A 21,622-nucleotide genomic window follows, 5' to 3' on the forward strand; every position below is an offset into this window, starting at 1 on the left:
TTGATTTTTCACAAAGAATAAAATTTGAAATATATAAAAGAGTGGTAATTTTACATAATTACTATGTAGAATCGTTTGATTTATGTAGCCGACCATACATAGGATAAAGTTTGGTTGTTATTATTGACTTATTAGATTTAACCTTTTTTTTTATTGAAGAAGTCAAACTAGGTAGCAAAATATACATTGAAATGAATCAAACATAAAACCTTAATAGAAACAAATTCAAAATTGTCGATTCAATACCACTAAATCAACTCAAATGGATTAACTATTATGTTGTTAACTGTTACTTGATTCCTTTTCTTTTTTTTGTGGTGGCCGAGGTTTGAACCCCGGACCTTGCATATTTTATATATTGACCATACCAACTGAGCTAAGTTCACAAATACAGATACTTTATTCCTTGGTACAAGGTTAACTATTATTAAATGGATAGTAAAACATAATTGACTTGAGATAGTGAGAAAAATATGTTTTTTTGGAAGAAAAAAAAATACATGTATGTTTGGATAAAAATAAATAAATAGACAAAATAAAAGTAATGTAAATAAAATCAAGTTTATATTAGCTGTCCGTGGATGAGTTTTACATAATATTTTTTACAAGCAGAATATTTTTAAGCGGTAATAATCATTTTGATATGTGAATATGCAATGAGTAGCAATAATAGTCTTTTAATGTATCAAAATTCTAAAATAGTTTATGATTGTGCACTTCGTTGGTTAAAATAATCTCTCAATATTGATGACAATAACTCCTTTTTTATAAAATAATCTCTGAATATTGTTGACAATAACTCTTTTTTTATAGGGACTTATATGATAACAAGTAAGTACTTAGACATTAATTTGATAGTAAATAAGTATATCAAATAATTGGTATGACAATATTAACGGAACATTTTAACATGAGTGGTTATTTTGATTAACGGAGTGCACAACTAGGGATGGAAATAGGCCAGGTCAGACCAGGCTATGATAGGCCTGAGCCTGGCCTACGAAAAAATTTACAAGCCTGAGCCTGGCCTATGGCCTATCATAGGCCATTTTTCTAGGCCTGACCTGGCCTATTTGAAAGCCTAGACTGGCCTGAAAGTCTAATTACAAGCCTACTTAACATTAAGGCCATCAAATAGTTCATTTGGCCTACTAAATAGGCTAAACAAGCTTTAAAGCCTACTTAAAAGCTTATTTCACTATAAGTAAATTTTAACTAGATTAAAGCCTAATTAAAAGGCTATAACAACAAAGTCTATTAAGGGACTAATACATAGAGAAAGAAATGTTTATATTTTTAATGTATGTAATTATTTTAATATATAAAAAAAAACATTTTTTAATAAATAAGTATTAATAGGCCGGCCTATTAGGCTTAACAAGCTTTTCTGAAAGCCTAAGCCTGACCTATTTAACCAAATAGGCTTTCTAAAAAGCCTAAGCCTTGGCCTATCAACTAAACAGGCCAGGCCAAAACAGGTCAGGCCGTAGGCCCCTGTAGGCCGGCCTGGCCTATTCCCAACCCTATGCACAACCAATGACTATTTTGGAATTTCGATACACCCAAGGACTATTGTAATTACTTGTTACACATTCAGAGACTAAAATAACTATTAGCACTATTTTTAATTGGAGTATATGAAATACTCTGACCCATTTTTATCATCTTTACCTTTATTTATTATTTCTTTCGACTCCTCTAATAAATGCGAGCTTCTATGGGTCACTCACAATTTGAAGTGTATTGGAACACTATTTCAAAAATCAATAAACTAACAATCGTTTTTATGAAATAAAGAACTATTTATCGACTTTTATATTTTATGAAACATCATTTGATAGAAAAAAAAACATTTCATTGTTTTAGATAATCATATTGAATATTGGGCTTAGGCCCTCTTTCATTTAAAAAAAATAATTTTATTCAGTATTTTTCATTTTGTCATAAAAAATAATCACTATTCAACTATTTAAATTCTTCTTAAAAAAAAAACTAATTAAATTCATAAAAATTAAATTTTATATCGTCGACATTTTTGATAAATACGTTTTATTATTGTAATCATAAATGATAGAAAATAATTTATTATTTAAAAAAAACACATTTAGCTAATAATTAAATATCGGATGAACTAGTACACTTGAATTTTCGAGTGTCACATACCAGTCGTTCCAATCATATTCATGAATTAATTGCTTATATGTAGAAGAAAAAAAAAATGTCGGCAGCTATCTACATAGAATCTTTGGCTACCTACATATATTCTCTTCATTTTTTACCAATGCCCAGCATAAATTTTATTGTTATTTACTCTACAAAATAAGTAAGACCATTTATTCCATATATTGCGTTCTCGAGAAATTATTATTAGCAATAATTTCACGAGTAAACTATTGTTTTACATTAAAGAGCAGACACAAAACAACATAGTATTTTGTTTTATCTACTAGATGGAAAACGAAGGTTCAACTCAACGATTTCAAGGACAAAAGACAACTCTGTAGTTGGTACCACCTGGGCATGTATTCGTTTTAACATCATTGGGGTGATGATAAGCATCAGGGCAATTAGAATCCCTGCAGTTTAATACTTTGTTGCATGCATTAGAGGTTGAACTAAGCTGCATTGGAATGTTGAAACCATCAATCACAGATAAATCAATGGAGTCCTGATTGTTGAAACCATTAAGTGTGAATTCGGTAAGAGTGAGCGGACTTTTACCGGATAAGCTGCAACTGAGGGCACCACCGCAATCACCAGTTTGACAACTACCACGGCCTGAACCGTCGAAGTTGCAACCAGTTCGGCCCCAAATTCGACCTATTGAGGTTCCAGCTGGGACGTCCAGAGGCCATGATTGGCCTCGGTCCAACTGCCGACCTCCACCGCTGGGTGTGGCCGCTGGCCACACGGTGTAGGCGCATTGGTTTACGATGTCAAACCTAGCTGCCTGAGCAGATATCAAGCAGAGAGACAACAATGATATTTTAATGAGAGACATTTTTTAGGAGCGAAATAAACAATTACTTACTCACAAAAGAAGAGATAATGTTTTGTGAGTAGAAAGTGGGAATTGAGCCTTAATATAGGCCACAGGTATGTGGAAAATTGATCAAATTGAAAAGTCTTGTTATTCATTTTCACACCATGTCTACATTTCAACGTCAGCTTTGATGACATAAACAAGGAAAGTGCTCTATTTCTTTTTAATTGTTGCATTTATAGAATTTCTTTTTTTCTTCCTGTTTACTAGTATTTTAAAAGTTCAATGCAATATTAATGATTTATCAATAATACACTTAATTATTTATTACATATTGAAAAAAAGGTTGAAATGAAATATTAAATATTAAACATATTATAGAAAAAAGACAAATGATAGTATAAACAAGGGAGCATGCATCAGTTGAACATGACCTCACAGTTAGGTCGCATCTGAGACCATGCCTTAGGTATAATGATTGGTGGTCAAAAGGAGCGGAGAAGTACAACATAGCTGAGTTTGAATCATATTTTAGATGAGGTTTGAGGAAGGTTGTTTATCAAATAGTGTTGTTTGTGTTGTAACATTTGAGTAATTTGTGTTTTTGGTTTATGTTTGGAATTGTTAATGTAACTTATGAATATTGATGCTACTATTTTTTAATTTATGTTTAATTTGTGTAGTTTCATGTGCTTCAATTACATTTTAGCTAATAATTTGTTTTGATGCATGTTGAAAGCAATCTATCGTCATTTTGTCCAAGAAAATGTGTTAACTTATAAACACAAACTTTGGTTTTGTGCTTACACAATACAAATTGTATAATCCAAACTTGTATTGTACAAGTTCAAATTATATAATCTGAATTGTATCAAGTTATGAACTGTACTTGGTCTTAAACTTGGTATGTGGGGGTTTAACACCTTTTGGAGCATATAATCCGAGCTGATATTAGCTTGTTTCGAATTTTATTTGAATAAAAAAACGAATTGAACATGTAGGTTTAAAATTTTATGTCAAAAGTAAAATAAGTATAAAATATCACATGGTCCTAATTGTTAATAACACCGAAAAAATTAAAACAGCTACTTCATTAAACACATTAAGACTCAAATTATATAATGTTTGGGAGCCATGCAAATAGTCGTCCTAATAAAAACAGTTAAATGAGCTGGTATAATCATTTCTTGAAAGCATGGCCTGAAGCTTATGTCTATTTTCTATCACAACATCACCTCCAGGTGGGGATACTGCTACCTTGAACCATTTAATAACAATGGATATACATAATACTATAGTTGTTAGATAACATAGTATACAACAGTAGGACTGACTCCTGAACCTCAAGCATTTTGCTTACCTAACACATTGCAAAACAACAAGCCAGACCCTATCTTCGGAATGTATTCACAAATACCAGGAAACAAAAGGATTCTTAATGAAAACGATTTGGTAGTCTATAAAAGTACAATCAGAGATTAATGGCAGCTATCCCGGGTTCAGCAACAAAGGTAAGAGCTTACCGTCTTTGAAAATTATTATTGAACTGGGAATATTGTCGTTGTGGATCAACTCCGGGACAACCTTGCAGGCTCAGAGATGGGAATGGAGAGCTCATTGATGACTGCTGCCCTGGCATGGACTTCCCTCCTGTGTCAAAGTGAAATGAGAAATCACTTTGTGAAAAACTGGAAGATCCAAAATCTGGCAACGCTGATACACCATCCCTTCCATCATGACAGTTAACAGGTTCCTGGACACCCCCTTGAACTGCTAAATTTTCCTCTACTGGAATCACACCTGTAAGAGTCTTAAATGCAAATTCTAAGCATGGGTCTGACCAAGAATTCATAAAAGATTCACAGAACTGTAACTCAGTATTGTCGTGGTTTAACATTACAGTTTGAAATGGCGGTGGTTGCTCCGATGTACCAAATTCACCCTCAGCAACCTGGTCATTTTTCTTTACCGGCTCTTCATGTATTTGTGAGTATGCATTAGTTCTAGAATGATGCAGAAGTTGGGTTGTGTTTTCATCTTCAACATACAGAGGTTCACCAAACAAACTCATCATTAAGTTGTCTTCGTGACTATGAAATTCTCCAGTAGCTAATTTAGACACATTTTTTCCAGATGGGGAGCTAGTCCTCAACACAGGTTCCAGATTCCTTATGGTGTTGCCTTCATGACTATGAGATTCTCCATTGCCATGGTTAAACGTTTTAGTTTCAAAACCCGGTGGTTTCTCCAGTGTACCAAATTCACCCTCAGCAACCTGGTCATTTTTCTTTAAAGGCTCTGCATGTATTTGTGAGTATGCATTAGTTCTAGAATGGTGCAGAAGTTGGGTTGTGTTTTCATCTTCAACATATAGAGGTTCTCCAAACAAATTCATCATCATGTTCTCTTCATGATTATGAGATTCTCGAGTGGTTGACACATTTTTTCCAGATGTGGAGCTAGTCCTCAACACAGGTTCCAGATTCCTTATGTTGTTGCCTTCATGACTATGAGATTCTCCGTTGCCATGTTTAAACATTTTAGTTTCAAAACCCGGTGGTTTCTCCAATGTACCAAATTCACCCTCAGCAACCTGGTCATTTTTCTTAAATGGCTCTTCATGTATTTGTGAGTATGCATTAGTTCTAGAATGATGCGGAAGTTGGGTTGTGTTTTCATCTTCAACATATAGAGGTTCTCCAAACAAATTCCTCATCATGTTCTCTTCATGATTGTGAGATTCTCGAGTGGTTAATTCAGACACACTTTTTCCAGATGAGGAGCTAGTCCTCAACACAGGTTCCTGATTCCTTATTATGTTGCCTTTGTGACTATGAGATTCTCCATTGGTGAATTTAGGCATATTTTTTCCGGATAAGGAACTAGTCCTCAACTCAGGTTGCCCAAGCAGTATCTTTGAAGACTGATCATTCATATTACGCTCTTTGTTGTTTTGGGATTGGTTTGTTTTGTCATGAACTTTTTTATCCATGCTGGTTGTCACTCTCCCATACAACTTATTATTTGGCAGTTCACCAACACTAGGAGTCGAAACTTTAAAAATCTCGGCAGAAGAATCAACCGGCAAAGCACCAGTGAGAGTCTTGAATGCAAATTCTAGGCATGGATCTGACCAGGATTCACCAAATGGCAAGGTGAGCTCTGACTTTGATCTATCATTACTAATATTTTTAGCTTCAGCTCTCTCCAATTGTTGTTCCTTGTGAACAGTTTGGGTATCATACGACTTACCACTCTTTCTTGATGATTCTCCTAGCACTTCTGTTTTCAAACTGTCAGACACATGACGAGTAAGCTTGGTTTCTTCTCCAACATAGAGATGGTTGGATCCTCCATTAGTTAAAAGTACAGTTGCAGTGGGCTCTTCTTTGCATGGTTTTCTACTCGAATACTCAAGAGCTTTATCGGAAGGACTTGCCTCCGGTTCAATGCCAGCAAGTCGCTTTGACAACCGCATAGGGACTTTGACCTCTTTCTTTCTCTTGGATTTTGACTGCACCGGTGGATTTTTGTCCCTGCTTTTTGTAACATTGTCAAGCAAATTGTTTTGACTGTCATTGCTTCCTCTACTAACGTTGTCAAACAATGTTTTTTCAATATCAGTTTCATGGACGGTAGTGGGTCCATTATAAACTGAATTGTTTTGACTGCCCCTGCTTCTTCCAGTGACATTGTCAAATGCAGGTTTTAGAATATCAGTTTCAGGGACTGTAGAGGGTCCATTATCAACAGAATTATCAACTGGTGGTAACACACCCGTGAGGGTATTGATTGCATAATCCAAGCTTGGGTCAGACCAAGAGTAGTGGAATGCAAAGGAAAGTTGAGGTTCTGATTTCTCGTCATCCACTTCAGGTTTTTCCACTTGTTTGTCTGCAGCAGGTATGACTCTAGGAGACTTTCTTCTTTTATTTCCTGACTCTCTATGTAATGGTGCATGGTCTGTAAGCTTGGTAACTGGCCCACCCTCACTTTGTTGCAATTCAGCTATGACTTCTTTAGACCTTGTGCTTTTACATTTGGAAGCTATTTCGCAGGATATGGAGTTCATCAGCCTGTGTTCAGATCCAGCCAGTCGTTTTGAAGCCCGACAAGGAATGCTGGGCTCTTTCTTCTTACTGGATTTGTTTGAGTTGGTATGAAATTCTGGCTTATTGTCTTCGATTTTATCTCTTTCTAGTTGACGTGGTTGATCTTTGAAAACTACTTCAGAAAGAGTGTTGCTTGTGTCCATTGCCTCTGGTTGCTCAATTTTCGGGACACCATTGAAATGCTGAGATGATTTATTTTCCATATCAGCGCCTAGAGTAGTTCTGTTTTTTCTCAAGTTTCTTTTTGGAACTAGAAGAGCCTGGTCATTAGTCACATTGTCAACCAACTTTACAGGTTCAACACCAGCCAGTCTCCGTGAAAACCGATGACTCACATTGACAACATCATTGTCAACCAACTTGACAGGTTCAACACCAGCTAGTCTCCGTGAAAACCGATGACTCACATTGACATCATTTTTGGATATGTTATGGTTACAGTGATCCATTTTCAAGGATTCCCCTGAGGTATCAAGAGCAACCATTGTTCCAGATGACATATTCACATCTTGCCCTTTCCTTGAGTTGTTAGCATCGGGCAATTCTAAGCTTTCAACTGGTTCCTTGGCTGCAGTAAAAAGTTGAAATACATAGAAGCGGGTATTAAGTATAAATGGCATATTCTTCTTCCTTAAGTTTGTTGAGCTTGAAGAATTACCCTAAAATATATTTCATTAAATAGTTTCTTACCAACAAAAATCTTTTGCATGGGTGTAGACTGCTTTCGTTTTTGTCTCTTGGCAGCAGGTGAAGGCTAAATTTAACAAAAGCACAAGAAGAATAACAAAATCATTCACAGTTGAAATTTTAATATGCAAGCATAAAACATTATTGATCAGAAGATTCACATTAAATAGCACACTTGTGTTTGAGATAACTAATGCCAATGAAAATTTGTGAAGGACAATATTCAGTTAGGCATATCTTAATAGAGAAAATCACCAACGATAATTGGAAAAAAGATTCGTATCATATTTGAATTTTAGTCTCAATTCTGGTGTAACTGAAGAATCACTAGATTTGTTTTAGGCAAAATTGCATTGTAGATCCTTTATCTTAATAACAACAATTGTGACCAAATCTCATTATTCTTCCATGTCTGCTACCAAAAGTCATACTTGATCAGTCATAAAGGTAAATTATATCCATCAAACAATATCTAAGTTGCACCAAAATAATAGCCCGAATTCCTAATCCATCAAAGTAACATCAAAATTAACATGATCATTTTCAGTTTTATCTAAGATTGTGGCCTCTTTGTTGACATGTACACAAATATGTAACAGATGTGGACGGGGGATGAAGGTTGGTCCGAAAGTTAAACATTTTTAAACATAAAAAATAACTAACATGGCGTGTGGAAGAAAAAAAGGACTGCGTTGATACAAAAAAAAAAACTACATTTATTAATACTTGTAGTTTATTGGGCATTTTTGGGCAACCAAGGATTAGCTTGTTTGATAAAATTATTCCTATTATACCCTCATATCTCACTTCCCCCACTTCATCAATTTAACATCTCATCATTTAAGTATTAAAAGAAAGTAAACTTTTCAACAACAAAAATCTGCTCCTTTATTTTTATTGATTGCTTAGTGTTTGTGAAAATATTTTCTATTTTCATTCACTAAAATTTTGTTAATTTTACTTGGTAACAATGAGATACTAGACTCTTGAAGTGAACAATTGTGTGCATATTTTGGAAACAATCAAGGATTCAATAAGATTGTTAATATTATTTCCAAAAATGCATCATCCCTAACTAGCATTTCATCTTCCATCTATCACAATAGTTTATTTCAAGAGTCTCACATCTTCTTATTAGCAAGTTGAAATAAACACATCTTTTAGAAAATGAAAACATAAAATGTTTTCGCAAAAGTAAACAGAGCCTAATTTGCTCCTCTAGTCTCTTGTGAAACATTTCAATTTTACCCTCACTCCTCAAGTTTTCCAACACTAATATGCAAACCGTAACTACTGGTATTTATTCCTAACTTGAACTGTTTTTAGCTAATCACTATCCATAACTGATAGTATAGGTGATTATATATTATCTTGGATTAAAGTAGCACCCCCACTTTATTTTTTATGTTTAGCCTTGGACTCCTCTCCCCTAATTTGCTCATATACGAGTGTTGTTAATGTACTGGAGGCAACATAATTCATTAATTTCATTTTCGGCATAAAAAAGTTTTTTCGGGAGTGAATGTAGTACCACAAATTCATCTTCAAACTTTTCAACCATTTAACTATCATTGTATGGAAAATGTGAAAGATGATTAATGAAGGGCATAAATGACAAAATGTAACCTTAAACTATCAAAATGACAAGTAAAAAAAAATTAAAAAATCTTTAAAAACCACAAGTATTAAGTGATCAGAGGGAGTATGATAAAAGACCCGCTGCAAAGTTGTCAATCTTTCAACAGTTTGGAGTTAGAACTAATAACACTCAATAAAAGCAGCAATAATGAGATAGGTTTCATGCAAAAATGTCTTACAGTTGAGTTGTCTTCATCTTGATATTGTCTTCTACTTGGTTTAATGGCACACTTGGCTATATCTCCAGATTTGAGAAAACGTTGTACATCCTTCTTGGAATGGAATACATATCCACTCACTGGATCAATATAAAACTGTTGGAAGTGCAACCCGGTCATAATTTGTTTAAGTATCAAAACTTTTTGAAACAGTAATTGTAGGATATCACGCTATAAACCACATAGGCATTTGCAACTCACTATTACGTAAATATCCATCTTTTTTAATTTCTTAATAAAGACCTCATTTTTGGAAGAGAGAGGACAGCAGATCATAACTCCAGCAAAACATAAAAAGAAATTTCATACCCAATCTTTCTTTATGCCACTTCTGTGCTTCCGAATCTTTACTTCTTTAATCCATCCAGGTGGTAGATCCTCCACAATGGAATTCTCGCCTGCAACCTAGAGCATAGCAAAACTATAAAAATTAAATACTTGAAAACAAATTTATGAAGACAACCAGCAACTTCTAATAATAGTTAAAGGATTAAATAGAAGCTCATCCAATAATCAATATCATGAAATCTATCATGTTATCTATAAATTTCTGCTCCTTTTTTTCCCCATAAAAACACATGCATTAGAATTGCACTAACAGCGTACAACCCAAGTATACAAAAATCACAAAACAAAAACATACTAAAATTTACGCAACCTGACACACAAAAACACCCTATAACGTGAAATACTTACAATATATAGTATCTAGCACAAGAAACATGACCCAACCACAAAAATTAGGCCTTAAGCTGGGACGATCATTTTTATTTTAGAACAGCATTTTTATGGGAGGTTGCATTTTCATGTTTTAATCTGTAAAAATTTCTTCATCGTGTTTGTACTTACAGGGTTATTTTCATGCCATGATCCTTTCTTTACAACAAGTAAAGTAAACAAAACAGCCGCCATAAAATTCTAGGATGATACTGGCTTCGTGCCAGACACAGTTCTAAACTTATAATTGTGATGTCATAGAATAGGGTAATGAATAGTGATAAGAATGGATCTTTAAATTTGATGGTGATGTTCATTGATAACAAACAGAAAAAGAAAGGTAAAGATAGAAAAGGTATAGAGGTACACACGTTGCTTGGAGAGTGCATGTTAGTGCATTTCTCTCCGTCCTTGCTTGGAGAATGCATGCTGATGTGTTTCTCTTCCCCCTTGTTTGGAGAATGCATGTTAATGCATTTCTCTTCCTCCTTGCTTGGAGAATGCTGGTTACTCTTAGTCTTTTTCTCTTCCTCCTTGCTTGGAGAATGCTGCTTACTCTTAGTGTGTTCCCCCTCCTCCTTGCTTGGAGAATGCTTGCTAGTGCCTTTCTTCTTATTGGAAGAGCATTTTCTGTCCCTTATAGTTTCAAGATGTCGTAATACCTCAGGTTTGGAGTAGAATTTGTATGTATTTGATGGATCAATGTAACACTGTAACAGGAAAAAAAGTTTTACAGTGAGTGAAAAGTTACATCACTAATGTTCACAAATACATAACATTTTCATCCAGAACATTTAAAAGAAACTTTTACTTTGCCCTTTTTAATAATAGCCAGTATGTAATTAACTATTAAAGAGGATAAGTACGGAACAAGACAACACTATCATGTTATTGATATGCCTGAAAAGTTGGTCAACATTAGATTAATAGAAAATAAATACCAACAAGGAGTACAAAATCACATGTTCGCATCTATCGAGGAGTGTAGCTTCTATCAATGAATACAACCATTACAAATACAAACTAATGTGAGCATGGTCTCTAGATAATATATGTCCCAAAATCCAGCTCACCGATTTAGGACAACTTTTCAGTCCATACACATATGGGAAGAACGAAATTACAATTTATAATAGTATGTTACCATAAGTTAAAGTCGTGAACATTATTATGAATAAGATTTTAGATTGCAGAATAGAAGTTTCTTCAAGAGCTGAATTTACATAAAATTTATTCATAATTCAAGGCCAGAAACTTTAGAACTTTGCATGTAGGGATGGGAATAGGCTAGGCCGAGCTAGGCTTTGCAAGGCCTGAGTCTGGCCTGCCAATTTTTTTGAAGGCCTAAGCCTGGCCTTCTGAAAGCCTTATACGGCCTGCTAGCCTGTTTAAAAGCCTATTTCATATGAACATCTTTAAATAAGCAATGTGATCTAAGTTTAAATAGACTAGCGAACTAATATATCAATTAGATTAAACTCTTTTGATAATCAACATGAACTTTTAGGGAGTTTGACTATATATTGTATCAGATTTCAATTCTAGTTTATAATAATACATATAAATATGCAAAATATTAATGTAGACTAATAAGCTTAAATTACTGAAACAATTAACATATTTTTATTTTAATTCAAAGTATAAAATATAATATATTAATAAATAAAATTATCCAATATTTACTTAAATAGGCCTAAGAGGCTTTTTGAATGGCCTCCGGCCTGGCCTTTTAAACTAAATACGCTTCTAAAAAAGCCTAGGCCTTCTCTATTTAAGAAAAAAGCATGGCCTAGTCTGGCCTATCGTAGGCTAGGCCGTAGGCCCCTGTAGGCCGGCCTGACCTATTCCCATCCCTATTTGCATGTAGACTTAAAAGGTTAACCATACATTAGTGAAATGGATGATCTCTGGGGGGACTGCAAGCTGGAATTTAAGCAATGAATGTTAAGAACTAACTATTGAAAACGGGAAAATTGCTGGTCTGATTAAAGTTGCTAATGATCAACAACAACAATAATATCAAACAACTACTTAAGAGAATCTATTAACCACCTTATATGCAGATCCCATAGCCGGACCACTTTGTCGCGTTCTAACTTCGATATCCCAGCCATTAGGCAACCATTCAGGATGTTCGTCAGCTTTCTCTGGAGTCTGAAATTATGATACATCAACCAAGTGACGAGTGTGAAAGGCTAAGTAAGAGAAGAAAACATCCTAAGAATAAAAAACACTTCAAAATTTATACTCACTTGTTGTTTAGAGTTGCGTTTTGTAACATTGTCAATCCGTTTGTTGGTTCCTCCAGATTTTTTAACCTTTGGTTTTCCCATTTTCAAAAAGGCAGCTTATGCTGTCAAATAGAAAACAAATTTGGTTTAAACAGTCAAGCTCAAAAGCATATCTCTAATGTCTACTTATTCCAATAATTCATTCCCTCTACCAGAAAACATGTATTCTAACCTATGAAGCGTTGACACAAACACTAGACCCGACACTGACACATTTAATTTAAGAAAATGACACAAATTGAATGCAATAACACGAGTGAGTGTCAGTTGCGGACATGTGTAGGTATTGGACAGCCCCAATTATACCATTTTTCTTTTCTACCCAAAAAAAAATACAAGACAATCAAAAACCTAAAAAACTTGTCACTCCATGTGGAAATTAGGGTCAACTTAGTCAAAATCGGAAAGTAATTCAACTTTCTGTGAAATAGATTTCCTCGCCATATTTGAACAAGAATTAATCTAATCCTTCTTTCATAAAATGAGAAAAAAATGAAAACAAACACAAAGAGAATGAAATTTTAAATAAATCAATAATAATAATAATAACAATAATAGAAATGAATCTAAACACACGAAATGCATGGATTTCAACTAAAATCTAATTCATCGACATCAATTTACTTCTTCATCCACTTTCCCAAACAAATCATCAACATAACGAAGAAAACGAAATGAATAATAATTGAAGGTTATACAATAAAAAGTCTTCAACAAAAAAAAAGACATTGAGTATTAAGAGTAAAACAGAAGCTAATCTTGAAATTAGGTAGTAGATGAGTGAGTAATAATTACCCTAATTGAGAAGTAATTTCATGGAGAAATGAATGAATTGCAGGATCCGACTATTGGTTTTTTGTGAGGGAGAAGAAAAGGTGTGAGCTATGAAGACAGAATAAAGATTAGTCTTCGATTTCATTACTATTATTACTGTGCGCATATTTCTTTATTTCATTAAACTTTCTTTCTCAGTCCACGAATGAGGCTTTATAACCCACGTGTTCATTCAATCAAACCAAACCAAAACATTGAAATGAAATACTGCACGTGACACACTTTTTTTTTTCTTTTTTTTTTTCTGCCTGTGAAAAATTAATTAATTTATAATCTAGCTCAATTCACAATGTCGATATCTACTACTATAAGATTAACATTTTTATTTGGTTCGAACAAAAAATTCATGGTTGTGAGAGTGAGTTTCAGATATTGATGTTTTTTTATTTTATGCGAGGAACAAAATTAATGAATGATGGTGAGTTAATCAATGATCAGTTCGAAACAGAAGTGCGTTAGGTCAGTTACTTGTTTAAGCACGCATCTCGCTCTTCGCAATGTTCACAGAACAATTAACAACCGTTGATTTCAACCTACATGATTGCCTTTTCAAGGATGAGAATATGTTAGTTACATTATTTTGTTAAAGTAACTTTTTCTTTGAGCTTTTTTTAGGGAAGTAACATTATCTTTGTTAGAGTTGTCTATAAACCTCTCAATTTTTCTGGATTTATCTATCAATTCTTTCTTTTGCGTCATTGTTTTTTTCTTTTATTCAACCATGTCCCATGTTTCAAGATTTATTTAAATGTTTAAGAGGAGAGGGCTTTGAATAAAAGAAGAATGAAGTGAAAAAGAATAAAGGGTTTTTTTTTGGTTACATGAATAAAGGGTTTTAAGATATGAGGGTTTTGGAAATGTAAAAAAAAAAAAACTTTTACTAAATATTTAATGAAAAATAGAAAGGAGGGAGATTACATATATGCATGACATCGACGAAGTTGGTTAGGACTTGACTCATTTGCAAGGCCATGATTTTAACTTTCACCGCTAATATGAGATCTATTTGATTGATAGCGTTGTCTAGCCTGACCACGACGAACCTCGATGTCCAACTCATCTAAACTTATTTTGGTTAAATTTGTTTTTAATCCCTATAAATATATCAACTTTCAATTTTAGTCCTTCAGTTTTTTTTTCATTTCGACTTTTAGTTCCTATAGATTTTATGTTCTCAATTTTAGTCCTTACTTCTTTATAGAAAAGTCCATGTTTCAGGTTTCAAACGACTTTTTTTTACGACATTGATTATTTCCACCAACGATGATTCCTACCATATTTTGATCCAACATACTTCCTCCGGTCCTATATATAAGAAGAAGAAAACATTAAAATTTTTGGTCTATTTATAAGAAAATATCACAACTTTTTAGGTGTAATTATTGCTTAAAAGACTTTTCTACCCCTTATATAGTGTTTGTCATTTTAATATCAGTGGATGTGGTTCTTCAAAAAAAAATTAGTGGATGTATTTAGATTTTTTATATTTAAAAAGTTACACTAATTAATGACTACATTGATTTTAGAATTTTTTTGGTTTTTCTTATTATAACAAAGATTGGAAAGTATCATTTGTCAACAAAACACAATCAATCATGTGTGTGACTTTACTCAAAAAAAAAAATCATGTGTGTGACTTAAAAAAAAATTAAGAAAAACTAATTTTTATTTTGAGAAAACATGACACTGAAAATGTCAAAGAAATGCTAGCAACACACGTTTTAACACACATTTTACAACACAATCTATTTGATTGGTTAAAATTAACATGCGACCCACCAAATCTATATAGGACCCACATGATTTGGTGGGACCCATGTGAATTTTAACTAATAAAAAAGAGTGTATTGAAAAGTGTGTGTTAAAACGTGTGTTGCTATAATTCATCGTCAAAGAAATTGGGATATATAATACTCCCTCGCTGAGCAGAGGTGTGCAAGTCCATTAAACAAATCGAACCGAACCAAATTTTATTTCAGTTCAGAAAACTGCTTACACAAAAAACCAATTTTATCCATAAAACCAATCCGGTCCGTTTTAAAATCAGTTCGTTCCGGTTTGGATTTAAAAACCGATTTGCAAACAGATGACTATTAAATCCATTTTTTTCTTGAACTCATTTTAAAACCGGTTTTTATTAAACTGGTACTACACCTAGTTTTTTAGTATTAAACATGTCAAAACCAACGTAAGCCAAACTCGGTTGAGATCCTCTCCATTCATTAAAACAAATGAAGATTGCAATTAGGAAAGAGATAGATACAAAAAAAAAAAAAAAAAAAAAAAAAAAGGTAGGGAGTCATATCATTAAATAGGGTGAAGATCTTCTCCATTTAGCAAAATAAATGGAGTTTGGAAGTTGGAGAGAGATAGACACAAAAAATAGATGGTAGGTCCTACCACTAAGTGAGTTCCACCATCATTAGTTATATTTTACTTTTTTCAAGATTTTATGTTTCTTTATCCCTCCAAATTGAAGAAATGGATAAATACATAAATAGGGAGGATCCTAACCTCATTTAAATAGGTTCCATCATCATTAATAAAAAAAATTGTGTCTATAACTCTCAAAAGGGAAGAAATAGAAAAGAGATTAAGATTTAACTCCTGCCAAACGTAAAAAAAAAAAAGGATGAAATTTGGAATCCAAGAGTCGACTGTGTTTTCTTTGTTTCTCTTCAACTTTGATTGTGTTTTCTTTGGATAGATCCGACGGTGAGGATTTATATATTTATTTATAAATAAAAGGGTTAATAGTGTTTTTCACCCTGTAATATATGTAATTTCCGATTTTCGTTCCTATAAAATTTTCGCCCTCGTAAAATTTTTATTTTCCGAAAATTTTATAGGAGCGAAAATCGGAAATGACATATATTACAGGGTGAAAAACACTATTGATGATATGACTCACTACCTATTTTTTTGTATCTATCTCTTTCCTAATTGCAATCTTCATTTGTTTTAATGAATGGATAGGATCTCAACCCAGTTTGGCTTACGTTGGTTTTGACATGTTTAATACTAAAAAACTAGGTGTAGTACCAATTTAATAAAAATCGGTTTTAAAATGTGTTCAAGAAAAAAACGGATTTAGTAGCCATCTGTTTGCAAACCGGTTTTTAAATCCAAACTGGAACGAACCGGTTTTAAAACGGACCAGATTGGTTTTATGGATAAAAATGGTCTTTTGTGTAAGCATTTTTCTGAACGGAAATAAAATTTGGTTCGGTTCGATTTGGTTAATGGACTTGCACACCTCTGCTCAGCGAGGGAGTATTATATATCCCAATTTCTTTGACGATGAATTATAGCAACACACTCTTTTTGATTAGTTAAAATTCACATGGGTCCCACCAAATCATGTGGGTTCTATATAGATTTGGTGGGTCGCATGTTAATTTTAACCAATGAAAGAGATTGTGTTGCAAAATGTGTGTTAAAACGTGTGTTGCTAGCATTTCTTTGACATTTTCAGTGTCAAGTTTTCTCAAAATAAAAATTATTTTTTCTTAATTTATTTTTTTTAAGTCACACACATGATTGATTGTAATTTGTTGACAAATGATACTTTCCAATCTTTGTTTTTTTTTTTTTTAGAGAACCTTCCAATCTTTGTTATAATAAGAAAAACCAAAATCAATGTAGTAATTAATGTAACTTTTTGAATATAAAAAATCTAAATACATCCACTAATTATTTTTTTTTTTGAAGAAGCACGTCCACTAATATTAAAATGACAAACACTATATAAGGGTAGAAAAGTCTTTTAAGGAATAATTACATCTAAAAAGTTGTGATATTTTCTTATAAATAGACCAAAATTTTTATTTTTTTTTCTTCTTCTTATATATAGGACCGGAGGGAGTATGTTGGATCAAAATATGGTAGGAATCAACGTTGGTGGAAATAATCAATATCGTAAAAAAAAGTCGTTTGAAACATGAAACATGGATTTTTCTATAAAGAAGTAAGGACTAAAATTGAGAACATAAAATCTATAGGAACTAAAAATCGAAAAGAAAAAAAAACTGAAGGACTAAAATTGAAAGTTGATATATTTATAGGGATTAAAAACAAATTTAACCAAAATAAGTTTAGATGAGTTGGACATCGAGGTTCGTCGTGGTCAGGCCAGACAACGCTATCAACCAAATAGATCTCATATTAGCGGTGAAAGTTAATATCATGGCCTTGCAAATGAGTCAAGTCCTAACCAACTTAGTCGATGTCATGCATATATGTAATCTCCCTCCTTTCTACTTTTCATTAAATTTTTAGTAAAACTTTTTTTTTTTTTTGACATTTCCAAAACCCTCATATCTTAAAACCCTTTATTCATGTAACCAAAAAAAAACCCTTTATTCTTTTTCACTTCATTCTTCTTTTATTCAAAGCCCTCTCCTCTTAAACATTCAAATAAATCTTGAAACATGGGACATGGTTGAATAAAAGAAAAAAACAATGACGCAAAAGAAAGAATTGATAGATAAATAAATATGAAATAAATTAAATTTATTTGATTAGTTATGTGTGGGTAAGCATATCTTAGAAATTAAGAGTTTTCAAATAAGTAAGAAACAACGATAACACAATAAGATTATTATTTTTCCTTTTCTTAAAAAAATAAATTATATTCTTTCCTAAAAAAAGATTGTGAAATTTACAAGATCCAGATATCACCTTGTAGTAAATTTTTTGGTGTTGATGTTCTTTTACCATTGACCTTATATATTTGGTTTTTTCCACGTTACTCATAGATAAATTGGGAGGAGGGGTGTTAATTTATCCTTATTGTTATACCCTGATTTTGGACCTAAAAATACTCGTTCAAATTTCTTTTCTAAACACTGATACTTGTCGGTTCGCTGTTATTTTTCTCTGAATCTTTACTCTCTTTTTAAAACGAATTTTACTGCCTCTGTCTTTTCTTGCATTACAAGTCATTTAAGAACTCTCTGAAACGTCGCATTACTTTTCTTGCATTTTATTTCAAAAAATCATACAAAAGGGTATTTTGGTCATTTCCTGCAGTGGAACCCATTTTAGTCCCTGTGTTTGCCTCTGAGTCTTTTCAACTTGTCTGTACGAATTATTGTTGAGTCTTTGTTTAAAAATCATTTCAAAAAAATTGCATCTGAGTCAGTTTAGTCCCTAGGGGCATTTTGGTCTTTTCCTGTCAAAATTTCGGCAGAGAGGTATTTTAAAATACCTCATTTTTGTAATTGGTTCGTTTTAGTCCTTTTGTTGATTTTAATTTTAGTTTCACTTTACGTTTGTCAAAATTACTTTTTTTAGTTCAATTTTATTTTTAAATCACAATTTAGTCCAAAACTTTTTAATTTTTATTTTTTGTCCATTTTTTAATTGCTGTCCAGTCTTTTTTTTATTATTTTTTTTGCAGAAAAGGTCCCAGGGGCATTTTTGTCCAGAATTTTCGCACACTTCAGTCCCAGTCCAGATGGCATTTTCTCATTGGCCCACAAATACACATGGCATGCTATAAATAGATGTGTCAGATCCAAATAAAAAAAAAAAGAATCAGTCACATCACAAAAACAGAAATTTCTTTCTCTCTCCAAAATCAGTTAGATCCAAAACAGAAAATCACCAAAAATTCTCCAAGAACACCAAGAACAAATCTTCACAAAATCAACAAATCCGAACCGGATTCACTCAAAACCAACTCAAATCATCACAAAATCAACAAATCCGAACCGGAATCATTCAAAACCACCACGAATCATCACACCAACACCAAATCCGTACCGGATTTTCGAGCAAAAGCGGCACCACCGGAGCATAACGCGCGCGCGCGGCGGAGAGAAGAGGAGGCTCGGATTTTTCCTCCGTTTCACGACGACGGTAACACTTTTTTCCCTCGTTTTCGCGCATATACACATGTGAAAAGTTTGTTACGAATCAAGATTTGTAGATCTAAGCTTGTACGTTCGGATTTTTGAAATTTTGAGGCCGGATTCGGACTCTAGAGCGAAAAGGATATCTAGATCCGTAAGCTTTTTTACAAAAAGAGTGAAAAAATTCCGAAAGTTCAAGTGTAGATCTACGACGAATCTCTCACCCCTTTTTAAAACTAGCACCGGATTTGAGTAGAGGAGGTGGTGACGGAACTTTTGATGTAAAATTTTGAAAAAAAATTAAGTTTGATTTTTCCGGCGCGGTGGCGCCGCCGCCGGAAACCGGCCGGCCGCCGCGCCGGAACCACCACCACCACTCATGTCCGCCGGCGGGACTTTTAGAGAGAAGGGAGAGCTTCTCTCTCTAAGTTTAACTTAGAGAGAGAAGAGGAAAATGTTTTGTGAGTTTTTTGTGTAGAAAATCCTTTTTATACTCCCTCCGATCCCACGCGCGCGCGTGCGTGCTCTTGTTGTGTTCCCTCGCTCTGTGAACCATCAGATCTGGATTGTTCCAAGATCTGATGGCTGCTGTGTGTTTGATTTTGAATCCTGTGCATGACTTTTTGTGTGGAATTTGGTATATCTTCTGTTTGAACCGTTAGATCTTTGATCTAACGGTCACTGTGCTTCCTGCAATTTACACTATCTTTTATGCTTTTTTCTGGACCCTTTGATCTTTGATCAAGTGGCTGTGATGCGATCTTGAGAGCTTGATCTGGACCTCTGGATTCATCCAACGGTCCAGATTAAATCCTGCTGAGTTTTTTTTAATTGCTTTTTAATTGTGTTTTAAATACCTTTTTTACACTTTCTTGGTGTTTTATGCTTCTAAAAAATTTTCTAAAAATGTTTCCCCATCATTTTAATTTTTCCTCTAAGTATTAGAATTTATTTGCTTATTTTTGCATTTATTTCCTTTACTTTGTTCTTTAATTTTTGCTCATTAAAATTCCATATATGTTCTTGATGCATTTTTACATATTGTGATTGATAAATTCTCATATTTTTACCCCTTTTTATTGCATATTCATTTGGTGCATTTTTTATCATTCCCATTATATTTTTCCTTGTTTCACTAACATTTTGTTCCTTATGTGACTTCACTCATAGCATTTCACTATCTCCTCCACTTTCTTTAGCTTAGCATTTATTTTTGCAAGTTTTAATTCATTTGGTGATGTAATTTGTTATCATTGGTTTGTAGCTTGGCAAAGGGGCCATAGAATGTATTTAGGCAACTTTTGTAATATGGACTATGGACACTATGACGCACCGGCACGCACACACTCACCCTAGATGTATGCCTAGGATTGTATGTGTAGATGTATGGCTAGGATTGCATGTTTAGATGAATGTTTAGGTTTAAACACTTAGAAAAAAATCCAACTTTTTCCAAAACATGCAAATAACCTCACTTGAAAACCTTTTTGAAAATAAGATAGGAGTCAAAACTCCTTATTTCTCTTTTATTTTCTTAAGTAAAATTTCTAATAAATTTTAACTATACTTGGACTTCATTTTGAAAAAGCTAACTCCACCTCACTTTTTTCCAAATCTCATGCCCTTGAGGCCTCTCATCTCTATTCTTCAAAATCTCTTTTCAAACTTAAAATCAACCAACAAAAACAAAAACTATTTTTTGAGCAAGAACTACGCCGGTTTTGATCCCGTAAAACGGTACGTAGGCAAGGGACTTTAACCCCTCCAAGCCGAAATAAAAATCAAAATTCTACTTCTTCTCACCCCCATTCTTCACTAATCATACCTTCTTTTTTACAAATAAGCAATAAAACTAAAGCGTAGAAATAAACTTAGGAGAACGGTTCTTATGGAATACCATAATCGCTCTGGGTGCCTAACACCTTCCCGTAGTGAAAACGACCCCCGAATCTAGAACTTTTTAAGGGTTTTTCTCCTTTTACCCTTCCCAAGAAAAAAGAGAGATATCAACGGTCAAAAGGTTCAAGTCCAATTAATGGCTTGGCACCCCAAAACCATGATAACACTTATCAATTTTTTTTTCTATCTTTATTATTACAACGGGTCATCGTTTTCATCTCAAAAATATTAAACTTTTTCATATCCTTCATTTAACATACGATCTTCATCTCTTTTGTTTCAGATTCGAATCATAGTTGTAAATTACCTCTAATTCGTCATTAGGTAATGCATGCCTTATTGATGCCTTTTTTCTCACCTTTTTATTTATTTTTTCACCCTGTAATAT

General features: G+C 33.4%; 2 protein-coding genes across 2 annotated transcripts; both read right to left on the reverse strand.

Annotated features, from left to right (window-relative positions):
• Positions 1–2,320: 2,320 nt before the first annotated feature.
• LOC25502023 (thaumatin-like protein) lies at positions 2,321–3,074 on the reverse strand. Its single transcript, XM_013591548.3, has one exon. The coding sequence runs from the start codon at positions 2,999–3,001 to the stop codon at positions 2,480–2,482; it is 522 nt and encodes a 173-aa protein (XP_013447002.1). The 5' UTR covers positions 3,002–3,074; the 3' UTR covers positions 2,321–2,479.
• Positions 3,075–4,059: 985 nt separating this feature from the next.
• Positions 4,060–13,604, reverse strand: LOC25502024 (uncharacterized). Its single transcript, XM_013591549.3, has 8 exons — positions 13,442–13,604; positions 12,608–12,708; positions 12,408–12,509; positions 10,727–11,065; positions 9,948–10,043; positions 9,600–9,734; positions 7,786–7,849; positions 4,060–7,663 (listed from the first exon to the last, which is right to left on the reverse strand). Exons 2-8 carry the CDS (start codon positions 12,686–12,688, stop codon positions 4,503–4,505), a joined length of 3,978 nt encoding a protein of 1,325 aa, XP_013447003.1. The 5' UTR covers positions 12,689–12,708; positions 13,442–13,604; the 3' UTR covers positions 4,060–4,502.
• Positions 13,605–21,622: the final 8,018 nt, after the last annotated feature.

The sequence above is a fragment of the Medicago truncatula genome, chromosome 8, assembly GCF_003473485.1.
Source record: "Medicago truncatula cultivar Jemalong A17 chromosome 8, MtrunA17r5.0-ANR, whole genome shotgun sequence".
NCBI lineage: Eukaryota > Viridiplantae > Streptophyta > Magnoliopsida > Fabales > Fabaceae > Medicago > Medicago truncatula.

Bases quoted from the DNA above. Each gene is read 5' to 3' on its own strand.
- LOC25502023 (XM_013591548.3), bottom strand. From the start codon at position 3,001: ATGTCTCTCATTAAAATATCATTGTTGTCTCTCTGCTTGATATCTGCT.
- LOC25502024 (XM_013591549.3), bottom strand. From the start codon at position 12,688: ATGGGAAAACCAAAGGTTAAAAAATCTGGAGGAACCAACAAACGGATT. The intron at 12,510-12,607 runs GTGAGTATAAAT...TCATAATTTCAG, and splicing joins AACGCAACTCTAAACAACAA to ACTCCAGAGAAAGCTGACGA. The intron at 10,044-10,726 runs GTGTGTACCTCT...GCTATGCTCTAG, and splicing joins ACATGCACTCTCCAAGCAAC to GTTGCAGGCGAGAATTCCAT.